The following is a 23,135-nucleotide window of genomic DNA, read 5'->3' on the forward strand; positions in this document are numbered from 1 at the left end:
GTTGCATTCCACTTGCGGGCTGAACTCTAAGAATTTACCCTTGTTCTCTAGGAATTCACTAAAAAAAATGAAAATCGGAGCAAAGATGGCATTTGGGAAGTTGTAGCCTGGATTCTCAGACGTTTACCCTTTTTTCTTGAATTAATCATTAAAAAAGGAAAATCGTCGGGGTCAAGATAATATGACAACTTAGGATATACTCCACTTACGCTATAAATTCTTATAACTTACCCTTTTTTCTGGAATTCATTGAATAAAAATAGAAGACCGGGTTGAAGATTGGATATGGAAACTTAAAATGTATTCCACTTATGGGACCAATTCTCAGATTAACCCCCTTTTTCTGGAATTAATTAGAAAAAAAAAATGGAAAAATAGGATGTCCCGAGTTATAATTTATGCAGTTTAAAGATGAATGGACAAATTTAGCCCGTTTTCAGAATTCATTGAAAAATTAATTCGGCACGTTAGAATACATTCTTTTATGAGATGAATTGTTTTTTTTAGAATTCTCTGAAAATAACGGAAATCGGGTAAAGATTACACATAACAAGTTGGGATATGTTTCACTTGTAGGATGAATTGTCCTTTTTTTACCCCATTGTGTACAGAATTCTGGGAAAAAAAGCAAAAAACCGGGACAAAGATTGAATGTGACATGTTAGGATGTATTCCACTTAAAGGATGAATACTCAGATTTTACCCCATTTTTCCAGAATTTACTCAAGAAACGGAAAATCGGGGTGAAGATTGACTATGAAAAGCTATGATGTATCCTACATGTGGGATTAATTGTAAGATTTAACCTTATTTGTCTCTAATAAACGAAAAAAAATGGAAATAAGGGTAAAGATTTGATATGGCAAAATTGGAAACTCGGAGTGAAGGATGGAATATGGGCTAAGGGTATTATGAACTCTCAGAGTTTACCCTGTTTTTCTAGAACTAATTCATTAAAACAAAGAAAATTGGGGTAAAGATTTGACATGACAACTAAGGTAATATTCCACTTGCGTGAACGAATTGTCAGAACTTATCCCGTTTTTCTAGAATTCATTGAACAAATGGAAAATCAGGGTAAAGATTGAATATTGCAAGTTATGATCTTAACCACTCGAATTCGCGATTTACCCGTTTTTCTAAAGTTAATTGAGACAATCGGGGTAAAGATTGGATATAGAAAAGTTGTGATATTATCTACTTGTAGGAAATTGTCACAATTAACCACGTGTGTTTAGAGTTGAATGAGAAAATGGAAAATTGGGGTGAAGATTGGATTTGGTATGTTAAGATATATTCTACTCGCTGGATAAATTGTCAGAATTTGTTTCATTTTTTGAGAATTCCACATTCAATGAAAGCTTACCCTCGGGTGAGGTCAATAATTTAGCCGGTACACTGTAGAATCCCCTGCACAAAGCCTGGGGATTATTCGACAAATATCACTGAGTCTGAGGAGATTATTTTGCTGGCAAAGAGAATGTAGCCTTCCCTATAAAATATCAGTTATCAGTCTGCAAGTTTTGGTGTTATGTTTTACCACTGTGATGTTCTGATTGTTGAAAAGGGTCTGCATATTCCTCACACCCTTGGAATTTAAGTCAGTTTAGCGTTAAAAATGTTTTCAGGCAATGAGAAATTTCCCCAGAAGTCTCTGTATACACAGATGCATGTGCATACATTGACGGCAAACTATGGATTATCTTTGCGTTATAAGCAAAGTGAACATCTACGAAGAGGCCCACGGGTACTATTCACCGTAACAGAATAATTAAAGGGTTTAGTGCATGGTGTCTGTTTACTTGTGGAACCAATGACGAACTTGACATGACATCAAGAGTCACTTAGTAGGGCGTAACAAAAGAAAAATCTATGTAAGCAAAGGACAAGTTTTAAGTTTCTCTTCCAAATATTTAATGTCTTTCGATCACGTAAAAATAAAAAAAGAAACAATATACATTAAATTTATAATACTGATAAATCACGTGTACGTTTTTAATTAATTGAATATTAGTATTAAAGTATAAAATAAACCTCTTGGCAATGTAAGATAACTGACTAAACTTATTAGTGAAATCTTACATTGTCAAGAGAGGCGTGAAAATGATAATTATTAACTATCAGTTCTTTTCCTTGATCTTGATCTTGGTGGGGCACAACGGGGCCGCGTCTCGTTGGGCATTCGGCACGTACGTGGCACCAACCCTCGACACTTGTGACACCCGAACTGGAATAAAAATATAACTGAGAAAATTACAGTGACAAGCACAATGTTGTTGCAGTCCAAATAAGAGGGAAGGGAAGTTTTCCAGAAAAATGTCCTGTAACTTTAACCTCTCTGAGTAGAGCCGGAAAAAAACACAGTCCCAATTAAAAGTCCGGCCTCAGGTGAGCATCATCTGGCCTCACCTTAGACTCAAAACGATAAAACCTTTTGGGTCAGGGTTAGACAAAAGGGAATCTTTTGGCACCAGACACACCAACAGTAGTGTATACATTTATTATTCGTCTTCATGAAATACCTGTACCAGAATTTGACCCGTTCCTACAATGCTTTCTCCTACTATCTTTCACAAGATTTTGATGTTGCCATAGCTATCAAATTAAAACTGTAAGATTTGTCTCCTTCAACCAAAGTGTTTTCTCTAGATATGTGAGCGAGATAGATATGATTAAACGCAACACTTCTTCTACACATTCACTACAATCGTGTGCTGTGTGTAATCTTATCATTTAAGGGTCACTTGGAAAGAAGCCCAGGGACTTGTTAGACATGCCACTGAAATGGGACCTTTTACAGTCAGTCAACACTTGCTTAATGCTTGGTTGTACATTTACCTCTTCTCTTATCTCTTCCTCTGTTAATTTCATCCCGGGTCCTTTCTTTTGCCGTTACGCCCACTCTTCCTCTCTCTAACTCCGCGCCTCTCATCTCTTGACGTCTCTCTCTTTTTCTTCCTAACCTTTTACCCTCTCCTGTTGCGCTTTCCATTCCCTTTCTCTTTTTCTTCGTTCTTCTCTGTTCTCGTTCTTCTCTCTTTCTTTGTTCTTCTCTCTTTATTTGTTCCTCTCTTGCGTTTGCTCATCACCTTTTCTTTTTCTTCTCTTCCTCTTTCCCGTTCCTCTTCCATAACTATTTCCCTTTCAAGCCAGGCCATGTTAATGACATGCTCTTCAAACATAAGAAATGTATCACTCAGTAATATCAATATACAACAAACTTTTACGAAAGCTGTTTAGCCCTGGGCCTCTGTGGTTTAATGTTTCTTTCAAAACCCGTAAACATGACCGTTCAATGATGGCCTTTCTCAAAAATATCACCACCAATGTTCACACTAGAGATACAATAAAGCTCATCCTGGAATATGCACATGAACCATTAATGAGAGTACCTCTTTCCGTGCCAAATTCTTTGATATGCATGACATCTAAGTCATCGATTATTAATTTTTAAAGTATGTTAAATGTGACAAAACAGTAGTTTGATTGCGTCTCAGGGATGAAATGCACCAGTACTTCACTACACCAGAAACCCTCATCTGGAGTTGTGTGTAATTCATTACAGCCTTGTTCACTGCTTTTAATTCATGATAGGCGATAAACCTCCAAGCAATTTCAAGGACTCCCTTAGAACATTTAATTTAAAAGTGACGATTTCCTGTTGAGTTGTTAGGGTAGCCCAGAATTCTGTTCTATTCTGAAAGTATAGGAAACCTTCTCAGGACAGCAGAGAAGAAAATTAGTTATCTCACCACGTGATCCTCCATCTCGGGCCATGGTAGCCAACTCAGCAAAAATTGATCAAGAATTCTATTTTAAAGAGAACGATGAGAATATGGGTAGTTATCAGTTTGCTCGGCTCCCAGGCATATAAAGAAAAACATAAGAGGATGTATCAGAGTATTCACTTCGATATATAAAAGTCATGGATAATTTTGTGTGTTTAGGGCCGATATATACGGTACGACTTAATCGCATGCGACAAGCTTAAGGTTACTTCCCTTCGCGGGTGTCCTTCGGGAAAAAATTCGTTCGCGCACCAGTTTCACTACAATCCTAGCAAAACGATATATCAGAAGAAAGCTTTATAAATGCAGTTTGCGATAAAAATAGACTTCAAGCAACTTTTCTTTTAAGGAAGTGTCAGGATCCGGTAAGGCGTTGAAACGACCGAAGGGTCTTCTATTTTAAATTTATCGCGTATGGGATGCTGCAGCACGAAACTAATTGGCTACACAGTCCTATTCACAAGGCATCAGTCAACAAAAGTGTAATAGGCTTTTTTGATATTCTAATTGGTTGTCTAGATATTGGCATCTAAAGTTGGAATAACTAAAAATGTGCAAGTCGTGTTGCGTAAATGGAAGCCACGGGATAAATATTTCAGATATCAAAACTTCCCAAGACACTTTTGTTTGACATTATTCCTAAGATGTTTTGGCGAAATTTGACGAAAATCGGTCAAATCTGTATACCCCATAAATTCGCTCAAAGTGGTTGTACTCCTCCCAAAATCAAATGCGAGATTTTAGTTCATAAAGGCTCGCGAACAACCGCGTCACGCCAGGTGATTATCCGCTTGCCTCCTGAAAACCGCAAACCAATAGGACAACGGAACCTCCTGGCGTCAATGACGATGATCAAGATTAACCAAGAAAGTAACTCATTGCAGGCACGTTTCTTTTTTGCTTATCTCGATCGCTGAGTGGAGCGTTGAGGAGGACGACACATTAATGTGCAAAGTTGCGAAGGGCAAAGAAAAAACCCGCGGCAAAAAATGGAAAAACCGCAAAATGTGCTGAGGAGCAAGACAACGAATCGACATACAGCTTTCAAAATTGCGATTCGAGGCAATTGTTAATGTCTTTGTAACAAGGCTGGTACTTGCGTAACGAAAAGGAAACCTCGTTTTAACATCATTTATGGCAAATTTTGGGGTAAAATTTCCGCACATTATGCATTCAGTTTTTGGATAGAGAAGACAATAACAAAAACAATAGATTGCCATTGGGAAAACAGATTTGCTTTACAATAGTATGGGGCTGTGCGGAAATTTTACCAATTTTAGTTGACGGCGACTTCTTAGATCGAAATCTGGACGCCAACGTCGAGCTCCGCCATTACCAGTCGCTTTCACGAAATCAAATATATTTCCATAAACAAAGAGCTTTCCATGTGTGAATTTTGTCAAATGCGCGCTGTAAACAAAATATGGAAATAACATTAAAATCGAACCTCAACATGAGCGGTTGCCGCGAAAATTTCCCCAGGGTCCAAGATTATGACACCTTCCTGATTTATCAACTTTTTTTTGAAAATGCGTTTTTCTTAATAACTCGGGTGCTTTTAAAGATTTCGGAATTTTTGTTAAAGGAAACGTTAGGTTGAAAGTTTGAATTCAGTTTAGTCTAGTAAAAGAAAAATCGATCTTTTCAGTCTCTGAAGGTGAGAAGTAACCTTAAGACAGGCTAGGACCAATTACACGCGCACGACATTTTATTTACTCCCTGCAAAAATCGCGTACAATTTCAAATGCCATTTTGTCTGGCATTCGTCATAAAATGGTCCTCATGACGGCTATTTTAAAAAGTTGTGCTCGATTGTGTATTGTCGACATTTTGACGCAAGAAAACTTCGCCTTCCTCCCCTTCCCCTAGAAATTTGTGACAATATATTAAGTAATTTCTGTCGAATTCGGTTACGATTGTCGCAGCGTTTTAGAAAATGTTTTCAAAGCCTACGACATTTTTGTGTCGCATGTGAAAGTCGTAAGCGATCGCGAGTTTTGGTTTGATTCACACGACACAAGTCTGTAGTTGGCCTGTCGTAAGCTTGTCGCATGCGAGAAACTCTGACGTACCGTGTAAATAGGCCCTTAAGCATCCGGAGATAGAGAATCCACAATCTGTGAAAAAGTGTTGGAACACAGTTCTCAAGATAGGACTAACCTCCCCCTCGTACCTTGCGGTGTTAGTGCGGTAACTAACATGGAGTCTCACTTAGATTGTGTTAGGCAACATTGCAATGGGCAGGAAGCCGGAAGGATTCGAAGTGTTTCAAAGACTTTTGTCAGAGATTGTAGCCCATTAAATGAATGACTGTTTACCACTGATTCATTTCTTTCAAGGATCCTGCAAATCATCTGAAATATCATCAGCGAGGATACCCGAACAACGCTTATACTCGTGGAAATTCAAACGGCTAATGACAACAGCGGACAATGTAATAAACTGAAACTTAGATTGCCGTGCTTTCGTCGATCAAAACTCTTTACCGTATTCAACAAAGGATGAGTTTTGAAAAGTTCGCGATTTAACTAGTCAGCTACAATATTATTTTTCTTGTTTAAGAATAAAAGTAATAACCTCTAGAACTAAATTGTTTTCGCAATAGTCGTTTTGTCATAAAAAAGTTGTAATACGATGTATCGTATTCCAGGCTGTTACAAAGTTCTCCATGGGAGAGATTTCCAGCTACAAAACCTTTAGGTTTCGTATAATGGGGTACGATCACCGTTGCGTGATCATAGAAGTTGAATAGAAAATGTTTCTTACCTGAAAAAAAACAGGCGAGCAGAACAGCAGTTGTTCGGCGAAGTTGGTTTTAGATTATGGACCATACGTGATCGCGAGTGAGTTTTCAGTTAGCAGAACAAAGAAGTACTATTTGTCGGCAAACGGCACAAAGACTTTTCTCACATCTGCGAATTGATCGCACTTGGCAAAGTTTTGCGGTCAAAATCTGTCAAGGAGACACTTTTCCAAATTGCACCCTAACTTTTCTATTCGGAATTTATCCAGGAATTTGCCTAGTTTATTGGAAAATCGGCAAAAACATCAGAGACGCTGTAGGGCTTTGGTGTGGCAATGAAAAGAGGTTGGAAACTTTGTTGAGTAAAAAATAGGAAGTGAAGTGACAAAGGGTCCCGGTATTCACAATCATCGAAAAAAGTAACAGAAGACCGATGCAATCTCGGTTATTTTCCCATGCAAGAATAAACTAATCAGCTCAAAAATTTCGGTTTAAAGTAAGCTTAATGTGCTAAAAGGAAATCAGGAATTCCGAAGACGTATATTTTAAACCCCCTGACGACGAAAAATATTTGAAGTGGTTTTGATACCTCAACAGTCACTGAAACCAGAGTTTCTCTGATTAGGTTGTCTTGAATTTTGCCAGCTTTGATCGGATACTTTGCGTACAGGAGTGTATCGCACAATCCTGGAATTTCGCCTTGGGTTACAGGAAACCCTTTTCAGCAAAAGTGTCGGCATTTAGCTAATTTGTTTTTCGTTCAAAAGATATAAATCCTAACGCTATGTCACTCAAGGAAAAGTGGGTCGCAGAATTTGAATTATGATAACTCTTACTTGAAAGCGAAACTGAAAATTCCCCAAGATAGAACCTTTGCCCAAGTGCGACCTATGCCTTTTAAGCGGCAGTCACCCTTTATAAAACGGTCAACTGTCGAATTAAGTTTTGATTTCCTCTAATTATTCTTTGTGTCACCTTTATCAAGTGGTCACCGCGGTCAACCTTGAAGGGGTCATAAGGGCTTTTTTCTTTTGTCTTGACCTAAGCAGTCAACCTTAAATAATCGGCCATACAGTCATTCCGACCGCTAATACAGGTTTAATCGGCAAAGTTTCAACATTATAGGTAAAGATTGTCGACAATTGACCGCTTGCCCCACGTTTGCCTTCTCGCTTTATTCAACATTCTTTCAACTTCGGATCTTGTAAATGTGTCTTTAACATGCAGAACATTTTACAAAATTTTGGTTTCTACTAAAAGGCCATTTACGCTTCTTGACTTCCGATGTTTCGAGAGGAGGATGACCTACATTCCTAACAAAGGCATATGGTCTAACATCACTCACGTGAAATTTCTCAGCCTTAGATTCTGTGTCAAAGTAAGTAACTTTGCACCGTTGAAGGATATGGTCCGACTGATAAGCCTGGACATTTATTGTACGAATATAAGTGGAGAAGAACTCTGCGAATTCATTCCGATGGGACTGATCGGTATTAACCTTGTTTATTGCGAGCGGACTGACATCCTCCAAACTACTCCAGGAATTTTTGCACCAGAGATGCAGTCTGGAAATGGTGGGACTTTCTGCCCTTAATCAAGCTGTTAACGATGAGGTTAGTACCAAACGGGAGTTTTGAGCTTAGCCTATTATTGCGTTCGTTTGCGGTTGCCTGTGGTCTGAACCCTTTCCAATAATCTTTGATTACTTCTAATATATCTTGTTACTAAGATATAACAAGCTTGGAACACTGCCCATAGAAAAATATATAATTCTACCGAAAAAAGTTTTGCCACACTGTGAATATTATCGGTAAAAAGAAAAATGTTTTGCATCATGGAAGTTTAATGTAAATAGCTTATCTGTTAAAATATATTAAAGTTCAGGTGGACAATCAGACTTGGTTTGATGCTACTCTGGTTTACAGATTTAATGAATGTAACCGAAGACGTTAGAATCCATAAACCCAACGTTTCGACACTCCTGTCTAGTGCCTTCATCAAAGGTGATCTAAACGATGCAACAAGAGGTCGTTTTATATGATCACTAATTAGCGGCCTTTTTTTTCTGACGAAGTGTAAATAGCCGTCAGGAAGCAAACCGCCATCGTCAGGATCCTTGGGTCTGGCGAAAATATGCCCCAAAGTCTGAAAAGGTTTTTGAGCAACTTTAACGTTGTGGCTATTCAAACTAGACAGGAGTGTCGAAACGTTAGGTCTATGAATTGTAACTTCTTCGGTTACACTCATTAAATCTGTAAACCAGAGTAGCATCAAACCATGTTAGCTTATCTGTTATTATATAAGTTATATAAATTTTACGGACATTGAAGCTGTCACGCAACAGACCCGAGACCACAGTCGAAACAGTTGCAGCATATAAAAATCGCTCTACTTGCTAGCAATAAAACAAGGAAATTCCACGGGAAATTAATTCACGCTAGACTTAAATATCCTTATTTATAACAGCAAAAGCGCGGATATCAACAACGCGAACGCCACAAATGCAGTAAAGCAGACGTTAAAATTTGTCAATTTCAGGCATGAATATGAATGAAATGAAAAGTAATTTGAATTTGGGGCATCTAACGCTCTCTCATAATCTTTGATTACTTCTATTATATCTTGTTTATTTTTGTTTCTTTTGTCTCTCGATCAGGCCACCTTATTCGCCATGAAATATAGCATAGAACATCACATCTTCCCCTCCTCCTCCCCTTATTAACGTCTGGTCACAAGGTGACACCATCTTGTGATAATTCGAATCTCGAATTTATAAACTATCTTGGCCCTGCCTTTTGATTGCGTTGTCTGTCTTTTTTTTAGGTGTTGGAATCACTTTCATGTCACGATTTGAAATATTTGGATATCAGTGACTGTAACAATGTTACATCTGTACAAGTGGCAAAGCTCCTCGCTCGACAACCCAACGTCGAAGAGTTATCGCTGCAAGGTACTTGCCACATGGCTGCCATTTTAAATGTCTTGGCATCAAACCGGCAAAGTCTGGAGAATCTGAGGTATACAATTGAACTTATTTGCTTCTATCATCCCGATTGGATAGGGGTTGAAATTTTAGATGACAAACAAAGCGTCAAGGCTAAAAATACGCGCGAAAAGTAAGAAAATACGTAACAGTCGTAGATGGCCTTTACGCTCTCTTTAGACTATCTGAGCTCGTAAGCATGACATAACAGGATGGTGAAAACCCCACAAGTACCCGCACAGCGAAAGAGCCAGCAACCTTGCTCTGTTGAGGCTCTGTCAAAGCTAATTTATAAGGGTAGTATCTGCTTTGTTTCTGTTTGTTTTTTGTTTAGAAAAGTTTTGGCTGGTTTAAAATCGTGTCTCTTTTGAAAATCTCAAAAATCGCAGACGTCTCTTTTAGGAGATTTAATCAAGATCTTCGTCGCAGAGGGGAAGTGGCCGACAGGGCTACAGCCGCACTCCTCGTTTTAAATTGCCTCCAAATGACAAATGTGACCCGCCATATAATTTCAAGGACAAGGTGATAACACGCTCACAACACGCTTAGCGTGTTTAATATGTGCATATATTATTTTTTAACAACAAGTACACACTGTTTCGTTTTGGTCAAGTTAGCACGCTTGGTCTTTGTTTCGGTTTGAAAAGCGTGATCGATGTTACGCTTAGCGTGCAAGTTTACACAGGAGGACACACTAAAGTAAAACGTAGCTAGATATTTCTGCCGTTCATCCAAATGTTTTCCTCTTGAACTCAATAGCACTTCATTGTGATGGGCAAGCTTACATAATGGTAAACAATGGTAAATAATGGTACGACAAATGAATTTTAACGCCTTCAAAAGTTATACACCATCACGTTATCTTATATAAGTTCCCGTTTCGCAAATTGTTTACTGCATTGATTGAATCGAGTTTCAGGCACTTGACTGAGCGCGTGATTAAGAGAAAACAATCGTTTGAGAGTCGTAGTGCTCCCAGAAACAAAGAGTTGTTGAAAACAGGATTGTTCCTTACTGTTGATTTTGTTTATCATCCCCTAAAAATCGCTCTGGTCATCCGATGGAATAAACTTTTACGCAAATGTTTCGGCCTTTACCGGCTATATGTTATGGCGCTTTATGAATATCTTGCACATGTTTGGTTGTTTACGCGATCGGCGCAATTCGTCTGGCACTGAGTTACATTTTGTGCTTCAAAATACTACAAATATCATCAAAAGTAACCACTCCACATAAAAAAAAGTAATTGAAGTGTCTGCCTTGAATCCTTGCAACTCGTTCGCGGCCAAATGTTTCAACTTTGTTTTTTACGATATAAACACCGATGGGAGGTTCGGTTTTTTACCGTAAGAATGAGAGTACATTGACTGTGTAATGACTAAGCGTTAGGTTCAGTTAACATGCGTGCTGCACACCGGGTTACACGCTACTATGCTGTGCCCGCTATTACGCTAGCTTTTGTATTCGAAGGTTAACACGCTTTGCGTGTTTGCCTGCTCGCGCTTCACTGTTCAACGGCGCAAGCTTTATTTTTTGTAGAGTGTTATAAGAAATAAAAGCATGAGCAAAGTGTGTTTTAGCATGCTCAGCAAGCGTTATAGCCAGTTTCTTTTGTTTTCGATTGGAAGCGTGTTGTGAGCGTGCTATCACCTTCGTCCCTAAAATCATATGGAATGGTATAACTCTGACTCCTTGAATGATTCTCTGCCTTAGCGAAACGAACGACACAAAGACGAGAAAACGTAGATCTTCTCTATTTACTTTCAGGGGGTTGTAATCACTTGACAATAATCTCAATGCAAGTTAATAATTTATTCATACATTTTTTCCTATGTTCTTAGGGTTCTGGAAATTGGAGGAAATGTACATACCCTCAATCAAGAAAATGTTGATTCTGCACTGGAAGTTCTACCAGTGTGTGAGAATTTGAAGGTTCTCTCTATTTTCAATTGCAATCTTGAACGAAACTCAAAAGACTACTTTAAAATTTTTTGAACCTAGAAAAATTGAACCTATGGCAGTGTCACCCACGTTTGTTAAAGTGTGCTAAAAATTCTTTGAATTTGGATTTCAAATGTGAATTAAACCCACTGTCCCCTTTGAGAGACATAATATATGCCTCAAAAGAAAAGCAAGGAACTGCTTTGGATAGAGCAATTTTCAATTGAGTGTCAAAAGTAATCCAAGATTGTGATGGTTTTGCCCAAGTATGCTCTGTGATTGGCCCAGAAATCTTGTGCCACCCTCTCAACCAATCAGATGCAAACCCAAAATCAATCATAACTTTGTTCCTCGCATTTTTCTGCACTTCAGGCCATTTGCATGTATTTACTTTGAGTCCTGATTGGTTCCATGTGATATTTCCCTTTTTCTGACTGGCCATTGCAGTTACTTTGGTTTTGGTTTCACAGTACTCAATTGAAAAGCACTCTGAGTAATACTGCAATTAAACTGGTTCACAGAGACTTTGTCGCCTTAATATTAGACTTGATGTGGTTTTTGTTGTTGTATTTTTTGGCCTTTCCAATTAAGATGAAAATGGAAAAAAATAAATTTCATTCCAGAGAGACATCTGCCCAAAAAGTGAGATGCCTATATGAGGAAATAAAGAAAACCAACCCTAAGTAATTCAGATTTAATCAAATTTTTAACAGATGACAAAATAAACAGGTATTACTTTCTCCTCATCAATTACATGCCTCACTAAAGAAGACAATTGAGCAATATCATTCATGCTCATGCTAAGGCAAAGCTCTGTCATAATTTATTTCTCGACAAGATATTGTAGATGAACATAGAGTGATTTTATCCAACCAATGAAATTGATCATAGACTACTATGCGTTACAAAATTTTTGGCTTATGTCATGTTTTCCACACACAACATGGGGGTGATCCAACAATCAAACATGCCGCTGGTGTCATACAGGTTTGTTTACATACTGTTTCATGGGTTAAGTAAAATCACGCTAGTTGTTCCTTTTTTAATGTTTCATACAAATTTTGGTTACCTTTTTCCTGCTATGATGTCCTTTGTTGACAAAATTCTCTTGATAAATAGGATACACTGTAAGTGTTTGCAACAAATAAACACTTGTGCACACAACATGTGCAATCCATAATTAATCTAACTAAAAATTCAAGCTGAAATTGCTCATTTAACGAACACAAATGGATAGTTAAAAAAAAAACTGCTCCAGTTGTACTTGAACATGCAACACTTCTATGGAAATAAACATCTTCACTACAAATAATTCAAGCAAATAACTTCAGGTGAAATAGTTTTTTTGGAATTTGTGAAATTTAAAGTGGACCATAGTGCACTAATATACCATAAATCCATTCTACCTTCATACTTACTTGCAACTGTTTGGCTCTAATTATTCAATATTATTTCACAGATCACAGTAAGTAACTCTCCAATTTACCCTTATATACTTTTGAATAAAATAAAGCAGTTGACACCAGATTGAGGAGTCAAGGCTATTTTATTCACTAATTCATTCATAATTGTTGGTAAGATTTCTTTTTATGTGGGTTGCTGTAAACATAAAGGTTTTAAATAAATTCTTTGCAATTTAAATGTTTGTGTCAATTTTTTTAAATTCTACTGCTCTGGAAATGCACTAGATGTGAAACTCTGGAACTCAACAATTCCAAAGGAAGTTTTGTGGACAAATTCATAGGTCTGATGCAAACATGCTTAAGAGGTCACATTCTCTGTTGATGTTCTCTGGCCATGTCTAAGTACAATTCACAATGTGGAGCAAGGGAATTTTGGATATGACTTGAATTAAGCATGCTTCAAAACCCAATTGAAACTGTTAGAATGAACACATGACCCATTAAGTGTTTAACCCTTAAACTCCCATGATCTCATTAGTATTTCTCCTTACTGTCTGCCATATAGTTCTTGTGATGTTAGTTTTGAGAATTTGGTATTGGATCAACTAATAATCCCCTTATCAATAATTTTCTTCATTCTCATCACTTGTCTGCTTGATATTGTATTGATAGTGTAAAGAGAAATTCTGTCTTGGTCACACATGGGAGCTAAAGGGTTAATTATTAGTATTACACTGTGCCAAATAGCTTGCCTTATTGATTTTATTTAAAATTACAAAAGGTCTTTCTCCTCAAGTTGCCTCCATTTCCAGTCTCTCCACATTTCATAGTGATACTGTTCTGTGATGTTCAATAAGACCCATCCATCACTATCAACTCGCTCTAAGATACTTGCCACATCTATCAACTCTTCTGTGGTCTCCTTGGTCCAAACTTCGAAGGCTCTATCCCACCTGTAATGGAAAAATCTTTGTCTCGACTTCCCCTTCCTTACCTGCCTCCAGTAATCAAAATCTACCATTTCTTCTGTTGTCATCACTGCATGGTAACACCCTCTTGGAACATTTATCCCTTTCTCCTTCCTTAGTTTGAAAAGATATTGCTCAGTGATGGGGTTAAGGCCTTGGAATACCTTCCTTTCTTCTTTAGAATAGAGCATCTGTAGGGTTGGAAGCTGTGAAGAAAATCAGTCTCCATTAGGAAAGAAAATCTAATGACACTTGGCTTGTGAAAGACTGTCTTCACCAAATTCGTATTAAAATGCACATTTGGCTTAATTTCATCGGGTAAGTACCACTTACCAAGTATCAGTATGTTAATGATGATATGCTATAAATTAACTCAAGGGACAATGAAAACAACCACATCGTTATGTTAACCCAACAAACAAATTTAGCAATTAAAGGACTATTAATCATTAGATGTATTTATAATAATTTAACTTAAAATTCATTGCAGACACAAGGCAATAAAAAACATCCAAAACTAGTCATCAAAGGGAAACAAAACACAAAAGTAATAGTACTAAAATAATAATAATAATAATAATAATAATAATAATTTAATAATAAGAACAATAATGATATTCCCCTAAACTACTTGACATGTTAACAAGAACATCTCTGCATAATATAAAATGATTATAATAATAGTAATAATAATAATGATATTCCCCTAAACTACTGGGCATGTTACAAGAACATCTCTGCATAGTATACAACAACAACAACAACAACAGTGGTAAAAATAATAATAATGATAATGACGATGATGATAATAATAATAATAATAATAATAATAATAATGTAAGAGAAAACCCAAGCAGAAGAAAACCACAGATCACTCACAAATTCTGCATACCTCGTGAGAAGCATCATAAGGAGGCTTGAGGAGCTCATACAAGACCAAATCTTCATCATCTGGTTCACTGGCTGTAAAAAGGCACAACAATGCTTTCTTTAGCAAATAACAAAAAAACAAGGTTTATAGAGATGAATAATTATGGAACAATATAGCAAAAAATTCATATTACAAAAACAAAGAGACAAAGAGTGAAAATGGTCAACATATTAATTACCTTGAATATTGTTTTCATTTGACAACTCTGTGTCTTTGTCCCGTAGTTGAATGTCTAATGGCAGAAGAGGAGGGGGGACAACAAATGGATCATCTTCCATATCTTCATAATCCTTCTCAAAATCCCCTAATTCATACTTACCAGGAAAAGCAACACCAAAACCAACAGAAACCTCTTCCATGGTTTTGTCAGGACTAAATGGACTCACTCCTGTTCTGCATTTCTTAATTCCATCTTCACCTATTCTTGCACTGCTGTTTTCACCAGCACAATGTATAAGTCCTGTACCACTTACTCCAGATTCTTTGTCACTGCAAATATTCTCTTGACCCCTACATCTCATAGTTTCAATGGTAGAGCAACCAACTAGCCCAAGGACACTTCCATGGCCACCTTCTTCACAAGCTGGATGACAACTTTCTTGGGTACTGGGACAATTTTTAATGTCACATACTGGTTGCCCATTCATGATAATTTTCGCAAATGAATTCCGCAGGAATGGCATATCCCTTAAGCTGAAATTCATTTCCAAGTTGTTGACAAATGCACTGATAAAACCCAAGACAAAGACACCACAGTCAAAAACATTCTGTCCTTGAGAAGGCAACTTTTCTCTTTCCTCCTGACTTAACCTTCGAAATGAAGAAATATCAATATTTGCAGTTTTGAATTCCCTGCACAAGACCTGAAAAACATAATCACTCCTTCGATCTTTACAAAGGGAGTCAAATTCCCCATACAACTTCATTGGCCTGTCTATTAAGACACACCACCAGTGACCAGGGCAATGAACAGGAAATATAAACTTTTCATACTTGTGAAAATCACACCTAAGCATTTCCTTAAGACCCAGCTCTTGGCTGCAGTGATTTAGCCAAAAGGTGCTTGCCACATACACATCCTTTTTCTGACTCATTAAGAATGGACCAATGTAGTTGATCACGACATCATTTATTTGGTTACCTGGCTTGAGGGTACGAACATCTTTTGCTTTGACTTGTCCATGGAGTGTGGCAATGATGGTATCATCACTTATAGTACTGCTTAAATCCCACACCTCATCCAGTGTGCAATGAAAATTTGTGTGCAGCTTAACTTCTGGCAAGTCATTCACTCTCACAGGATTGCCATAAGTTCCAGGCCCTTGAAGGTTTACAGCAGCAAAATCTGGGTTCTGATATGCTTCTCTCTGAATGTAACCTAGGCCATCTTTAAGGGACAGTGGAAGAGCAGATGTCCTGCGACTATCAAGAAGTACAATTGCATCTGCTTTAAAGAGCAGAGTAACAAAGTGATATTCCTTTGTCCTCACAATGAGTGATGGTCTCTCATCTGCCTGGAACAATCCCAGAAGAAGGGAATAAAATTCCTGGAGACTGCTGGGGTCAAGGGAATTAATTGCAGCACCATCCACAAGTGCCCTCAAGGGTAAATCTAGTCTTTGAAATGTACAGTTCTTCCTAATTGCTGCCTCCTCCATTGCTAAAATACTGTAGTCACCATCAAGACCCCGCATAGGCTCTAAAGGTACAGAAAATCCACAGCCAACTTCACAAACCTGTTTTAACCAAATGATGTCTGCTGCCAAATCTAGGTCAAACAAATTGAACAAAGTAGGTCCTTTCCTGGAACAACCTATTGCATTGTTCATTGCACAAAGTCCACAGAATGAGCTGTACCCTTGAACTTGCATACACTCCTGACTGCCATTGTTGCTACTTAGGCGCACTTGGCTCTGTACATCTTTATTTGCATGCTTGTCAATAATCTTTAAAAAGTACCTCAAGTTACTTCTTTCTGTGGCATTATCTTGAGAAGGATTTATGGCTGCAAGAAAGCCCTTCAAGGGCATTACAAACTTGGCCAGTTCACTGCAGTAAGGATCAATGTTCTCTAGATGTTGCTGACACTTGTCCTTCAACTCAGCTGGCTTCCATAGCATTCCTTGATTGCTTCCTGGCATGAACAGCAATGATGTGGATGGCTCACCAAGGGTGACTTCATGGGTTTTCAGACTTCCTTGGGGTGTACTGCATCTGTTGGATCCAACATCAACATTTACATCATTTGTATGGTCAAGCAGATCATCCTTATTGAACACTGGCTCATCAACACCGACTTGGGTGCTAGGTCTTTTGATACTGTCTTTATCATGGCATGAAGTACTAGCCTCAGTTGTATGGCTACTTAACAGAGGGGTTTCCTTTGGAGCTGTCTGAGATGTTTTCATTATACTATCATCAGATGGTACAATGCAACCATCTATTGTTACACAGAAGAGCCCACAGTTAACAGCCATCTGAAGCACAAGATTCTGGCAGCAGGGATGAAAGCATGGAGTTTCTTTTTGCTCTCCAACGCATGACAAGCAGTCAGAGTGTTCCTCGTAACTGGTGAGATGACTTAGAATTGACTTTCCCAGGTTTTGCTTTCTGTCTCTCTCCCAAAAGATTGTACCATAGAGAAAGTACTGAAAACCCGAAGCCTGTAAAGTTTGAAGGCCAGTTACAAACTTCTGGTAAAACACAGCTTCTTCTTCCTCTCTGTCAGAAAACGACGATACCATGGCAAGGAGTCCATAATCCAGAACCTGACAATAACTCTTCAATAAATCATCAATACTTCTATGGTGAGCCACTTTCCTCAACCTTAGACTTCGATTATACATCTCCTTACGCACAGTTAGGCCAAACTCTGAAATGAAATTGTGCATATTCAGCAAAGATAACTTGGGGGGTGTTTCACAAAGGGGAAGTTCACACTGCTTTTCCTTGAACAAAACCATCTGGCCACCAAAAATGGATTTAACTACCAATTGCTCTCCACATTCTATCTCCACCTTGAACATTCCTCCAGGACGCACCTCTTTGATGACCCCCAGAACATTCAAGGGCTGAAAGGGATCTGGCTTTGAAAAATGCAATCCTTCTGAACGTGGATTTTGGAAGAGAACTTTGTCTCCCACCTTAAATTCCCGCTCTTTAGCCCTCTTAAGAGCCCGTTTGTGATTCTTTTGAATGGTGTGTTCTGTTGCTTCAAGGACATCCACCATCTTAGATTTGTATTCTTCACTCAAGTTGAAGAGGTATTTTGTGATGCTCTCTACCTGGAATTCTGCCTCTGAATCCACTGATTGAAGTGGGATGTTGTTGTGACTGTGAAAAGGTGGAGAATGTGAATTTCCTTGCACTATCTTCTTAACAGCTGCTGACAGCTGCTTAGCTGAAACACCCAATGAAGACAATAATATGGTCTCAGAAGAAATTTGCAGGATGGCCTCTGTTATCTCTTCTAATTTAGATTTATCCATGGAAGTGCTTTCCCCATGTCTCTCAAGTTCAATGAAATCTTCTGATGAAAATTCATAATCCTCAAGGCAACCATCTTCAATACTTTCTGTCCACATACTATCATCTGGGATGATGTAGTCCACCAAGCAGGAAGGCTCACGGTTCTTATATATTCGAAAAGGCACATCATTAATTGTGCTGTGCCACTTGCAATTCAAAAGGTCTGCAATAGCAGAGAGTAGTAAAGGCCAGACATTGGCCTGAAGATCTCTAGGCAACTGTTGTAAAAACCTTGCAAGTAACCTTTTGACTTGCTTGTTGAGATTTTCTATCTGGCCTTGAGACTGTGGGTGGTGTGGCCTACCATGAACCATGCAAACTTCAAATTCTTTGCAAAGTTTTTGCACTACCTCTCCAATGAATTCACCACCATTATCTGACTGAATTACAGTAGGTGACCCTTCCTTGATGAACAAGGCCTTCAGAATGGCATACACTTCTTCTGCAGACTTTGTTTTTAACGGGAACAGCCAACAAAACTTCGAGAAACAGCACTTGACTGTTAGAATGTAACGGTAGCTCCAACAATTATTCTGCATAAAACTACGGTGCTTCTTTGGGGCCATGTCTATAAGGTCACACTGTAGTCTGGAATGGGGGCGAAAAGATCTAATGGGGACAGGAGGGGGAAGCACTCGCATTGGCAAGGGGTTGTTGACCTGACATGTTGAGCATCGAGCCAAGAAGGCCCTAATAAGGTTGAAAATACCCTTAAATACATATTTTTGATTGAATAGCCTACTCAAGGCATTCACCCCTCCAGGGAGGCAAGTATCCTCTCCAAGGACACCTTTAATGTAGTGTAAACTGCTTAATACACCATCTACAGCCTCTCTGTAGAGAAGTTGCTTTGTAGTCTTAAGCTCTCCTTGAACATAACTGTTGACCAAAACAACAAGGATACCATTTTTGTCACGGACAATCTTACCTTCTTGGTCAAGTTTTAGTGTGTAGACTGGTCTTTTCAGGCTACGTCGTTCAAAAAATCGTCTTTTATACTGATTAAAGAAAGCATTTAAGTTTTCATTCTTCTCTGAAGAAATACCATCTTTTGGGAAAGATGTATATCCTGGAGTACAATACAAAACTGTATCTGCCAGTTTTTCATAAAAATATTTCTGGCATCCATTGAAGCTACAATCTGCTAAATAAAATATAGTATTTGTGAATAAGTAATAGTTATAGAAGATTGCTACCTTTAACATACATTTATTGATTAACCCTTTACACCTCAGTATGCATATTCTCCATACTGTTCTCTATACATTTCCTGAAGCCCTGACAAAGAGAGTTTTTATAAAAATCAAGAGATTTATAAATTGTTGGTCATTTCCTTTATTCTCATGAACTCAATGTTTGATTCAGGGGAGATATTGTAAGGAGAAATTAGAAGCTGGTCACTTTTAGGGGTTAAAGGGTTAAGATTTTTTCTTCCATAACGGGTAAAACAGATCCTATTTAATGGTTCAGAGATGACCTTTCTACAAGTAACTGGAATTGAGGCAATGGAAGATATTACTGCATGCTCAGTATATTGTTGCACAAAAGTATTTAAAAGTTTCCTGTTTCTGAATTTCAGTAGTGGATAACTGTTGTATTCCAGCACTGTTATTTTCCAGCCCCTCTCAGCTGTTCTCAGTTTCTCAGCAGGAGTTAACTATTGTATTCCAGCACTGTTAATTTCCAGCCCCACACAGCTGTTCTCAGTTTATCAGCAGGATTTACTGTTGTATTCCAGCACTGTTAATTTCCAGCTCCACACAGCTGTTCTGAGATTACTAGCAAGGAATAAATATTCTTTTCCAGTCCTTACTTGTATTTTCAGTTGCATACTATTCTTCCCACATTTCTTAATAAATGAATCTATATTTAGTGGACACTTCTATATCACAGACACTGGAGAAGGTTCTCAGAGAAGTTACCTTTGATACTTTTATAACTATAAAAGTAATAGCTTTCACTGCAATTTAAAGTGATTTAATTTTTGAAATACAGTTAACTTCTCCACTAACCCCACAACACCTGTGCAAAGCATGTCAATTACAAATAACAAATATGGAGAGTTGCAAATTACTTCAATACTTTATAGTGCAAGCAATGTATTCCTTACCGTCATTTTTCAGTGTTTTCTTTCCATTTACAGACTCAAGTGGCTGTAATGAAAAAAACAAATTCAAACAATTTTACCTCACTTCTTAAAGCAAGAAGTCACAAGACTAAACAACAAGTGTAGAAACTTAGACATACTTAGGCTAAAACTCTGATTCAAAAATAAAAAAATGACCCCCCTGCAAAAAAAAATTGTACCACTGTCTTTGATACCATCCTGTCACTCTCCTATTTTTTTTTCACTTTTCTTTACTTCTAATTTGTAAACACATATAATGCTTCTTCTCAATGGGAAGTGTCTTCAAAATGACAGTGTGACAGCCATTTATTCCCACTTGGATGGCAAAGTCTGGGGAACCTTCCCCTGGAAATTTAAAAGTTCAGATGTCCAAAAGGGTCCATTTTAGGCCACTATTTCCCAAGTTGGCTAAAAATTATAGCTGCTACGAGGGTGAGTATTGACACTGAATTAATGAATAGAGTACCTTTTATGTAACTAACTATATAAACATTATACATAGCAATGTTGTCTCTGTGATGATGTCTGTGTGGTCTTGTTTGATTTTTACTTTTGCCTTGCTCAAAAAATGAGATTGTGCTGAGGACAACATTAGATTTTGGGGTACAGTGCTGTGATTTCTAACACAGTATCTTTAATGCAATTACTGATGGCAAAGGAGTTAATCAGTACTTCAATGATAAATGTAGAGCATGGCAATTAATGAAACGATCAATGTCTAATCATGAACTAGCTCTTTGTCAGTGACAAGTTCACTAAATTAATATTGGTGAAGGTTACTTCATACAACAATTACTGTAAACCACCATACCAAAAAACATGGTGACTGGTACATTCAACCAGAACTCTTTGTGCAAGAAAATACTGGAACCACTCATAAAAACAAGCAGTAAAGGTCTGAAAAATTTAAACCTTGCATACATAATGTTGTTGTTTTGTGAAATATTGCTTTCTACGAGTGCCTTAGCCTAAGAGTAATAGTAAAATGCACAGGTGCCATATTTGTCTGTGAGTGGATTGAATCTATTGGGTGAACACCAGAAAAAAATAGTAATATTGATACAAATAGGCTGAGGGTTTAGTATAGGTATGCTGTGGTTTAGTTTTATCCTTAGTTTAATTCTTTTACTTTTAATAGAGGCCAAATTGATAGTGACACATCATCTCATCATAACTTAGGCTAGGAGCTAAATTTTATCTTTCTTTACACAAAATGCATTTTTCATTCATATCATTAACAAAACCAAAGGAAAATGATGTTTATACCAAGGACAAAAATTAAGCACAACATATACCTTTTTATAACTAGTGCATAATTCGCCAAGAAAATGTTTAGAATAGAGCTTACCACCTCATCAGCACTTTTGTTTTCTTTGCTTTGCTGCTGGTTCTCATCCATGCCTGTATGAATGATATTTAGTAAGGGTGAAAGGATTGGTATTTTCTTAGCAAAGATAGTTGCAGAGAGTTTCTCCACTAATATACAGATTGCCAAATGCTCACAATGAATGCCAACAAGACCAAGTTCTTGCTAACACATGTAGGAGCTAATAGTAGGCAATAGTCTGTATTGAATTAAGTATTCATTTCTGCATGAATTAGTGTTTATTTCATTTTAATGTGTGTGACACATAGCTGAAAAAGTATGGATAATGTGGTAACATATAACATACATATTATTATCATATTCCTTATAATTTGGTACAGGGGACTTTACTCTAAATTGATCAAAATAAAGAAAGTGGCATATGTCAGCCACTGATTTAAATAGCAAAGCACTAATTATTAAGTGAAGAGTAATTTTGCTGCAATTCTGTCACTTCTGGGTGAGCAAAGAGAATGATTTAATATATTGTAACCCAACTGTTACTTGTTGGAGAGCATTGGGAGACAGCACCCTATCCTTTATGAAAGAGACCAGATCTTCATCATACGAGTTAGCAGTTGGTGAGTTAACCTCCCAGGATATGTGATATTTGACATCAACCATACCAGAGGTTGAATTTTTGCGTAGTCCCATACATTTACAATGAATACATGTCTTCCACTGTATCCATAATAGCCATCATTGTAGGCACAATGAGATGGAGAAAATCACACATTTTTGGGCATTGAAATACCGAGATCTGCCCTGTTTTTCAATTATGTAACATCTAGTTTTACATGTCGCACGCAAACTAAAAAAATCAGCCCTCGACACTGAAGGATTCAATGAATCAAAGTTAGTAGTCACTCGCACGCTTCGCCATGCTGTCACATGAAATCTACAGTATTAAGCCCAAAACTTGAACGTGATCTTTGAAGAATGGTTGTAATATTTGAATTTAACAAAATACTAGCATAAAATGCAACCGAAACCTTACCTTCCTTTAGTAGTTCCGACAAAAAAGCACAACTTCGATCACCAGCGCACTCCAAACCAATAAGGGAAGCTACGAGGCAATGTCAAATTCTCGTCTTCCTAACCTTTCCAACGTATCGAAGAAAATTTCACTGATACTTCGCGCTTAAAAACGCAACAAGAATATTAATCTTTCAACAATCCGAAGTGTCCCAAAAGGCATCAAGGATAAGCCCATGAAACAAGAATAGCCCATGAAATTCCCAAACTTCGAGCGCGGAAAACTTAACGATAGTCTCACAATTTTGCATTGCATCCCTCCCCTAGTTGGGAAGTGACACGCAGAAGACACGTTCACAACGCACTTTGATTGGAAGAAGT

General features: G+C 37.8%; 1 protein-coding gene across 4 annotated transcripts; it reads right to left on the reverse strand.

Annotated features, from left to right (window-relative positions):
* Positions 1–12,367: 12,367 nt before the first annotated feature.
* Positions 12,368–23,056, reverse strand: LOC136279451 (uncharacterized). Of its 4 annotated transcripts, none has more exons than XM_066163239.1 (6): positions 22,777–23,056; positions 21,765–21,814; positions 20,396–20,438; positions 14,936–19,426; positions 14,719–14,789; positions 12,368–14,032 (listed from the first exon to the last, which is right to left on the reverse strand). In XM_066163239.1, the coding sequence occupies exons 2-6, from the start codon at positions 21,810–21,812 to the stop codon at positions 13,631–13,633; spliced, it is 5,055 nt and encodes a 1,684-aa protein (XP_066019336.1). In that variant the 5' UTR covers positions 21,813–21,814; positions 22,777–23,056; the 3' UTR covers positions 12,368–13,630. The 4 variants fall into 4 exon arrangements, with proteins under 4 accessions (XP_066019336.1, XP_066019335.1, XP_066019337.1 ...); XM_066163238.1 differs by having other exon boundaries at positions 21,762–21,814; XM_066163240.1 differs by having other exon boundaries at positions 14,936–20,063; positions 21,762–21,814.
* Positions 23,057–23,135: the final 79 nt, after the last annotated feature.

The sequence above is a fragment of the Pocillopora verrucosa genome, chromosome 3, assembly GCF_036669915.1.
Source record: "Pocillopora verrucosa isolate sample1 chromosome 3, ASM3666991v2, whole genome shotgun sequence".
In the NCBI taxonomy this organism is placed as follows: Eukaryota; Metazoa; Cnidaria; class Anthozoa; order Scleractinia; family Pocilloporidae; genus Pocillopora; species Pocillopora verrucosa.

Coding starts and splice junctions, on each gene's coding strand:
- LOC136279451 (XM_066163238.1), bottom strand. CDS start 21,812: ATGGATGAGAACCAGCAGCAAAGCAAAGAAAACAAAAGTGCTGATGAG. Junction 20,439..21,761: donor ACAAAAGTGCTGATGAGGTG/GTAAGCTCTATT, acceptor TTTTCATTACAG/CCACTTGAGTCTGTAAATGG. Junction 19,427..20,395: donor GAAAACACTGAAAAATGACG/GTAAGGAATACA, acceptor TTTATTTAGCAG/ATTGTAGCTTCAATGGATGC.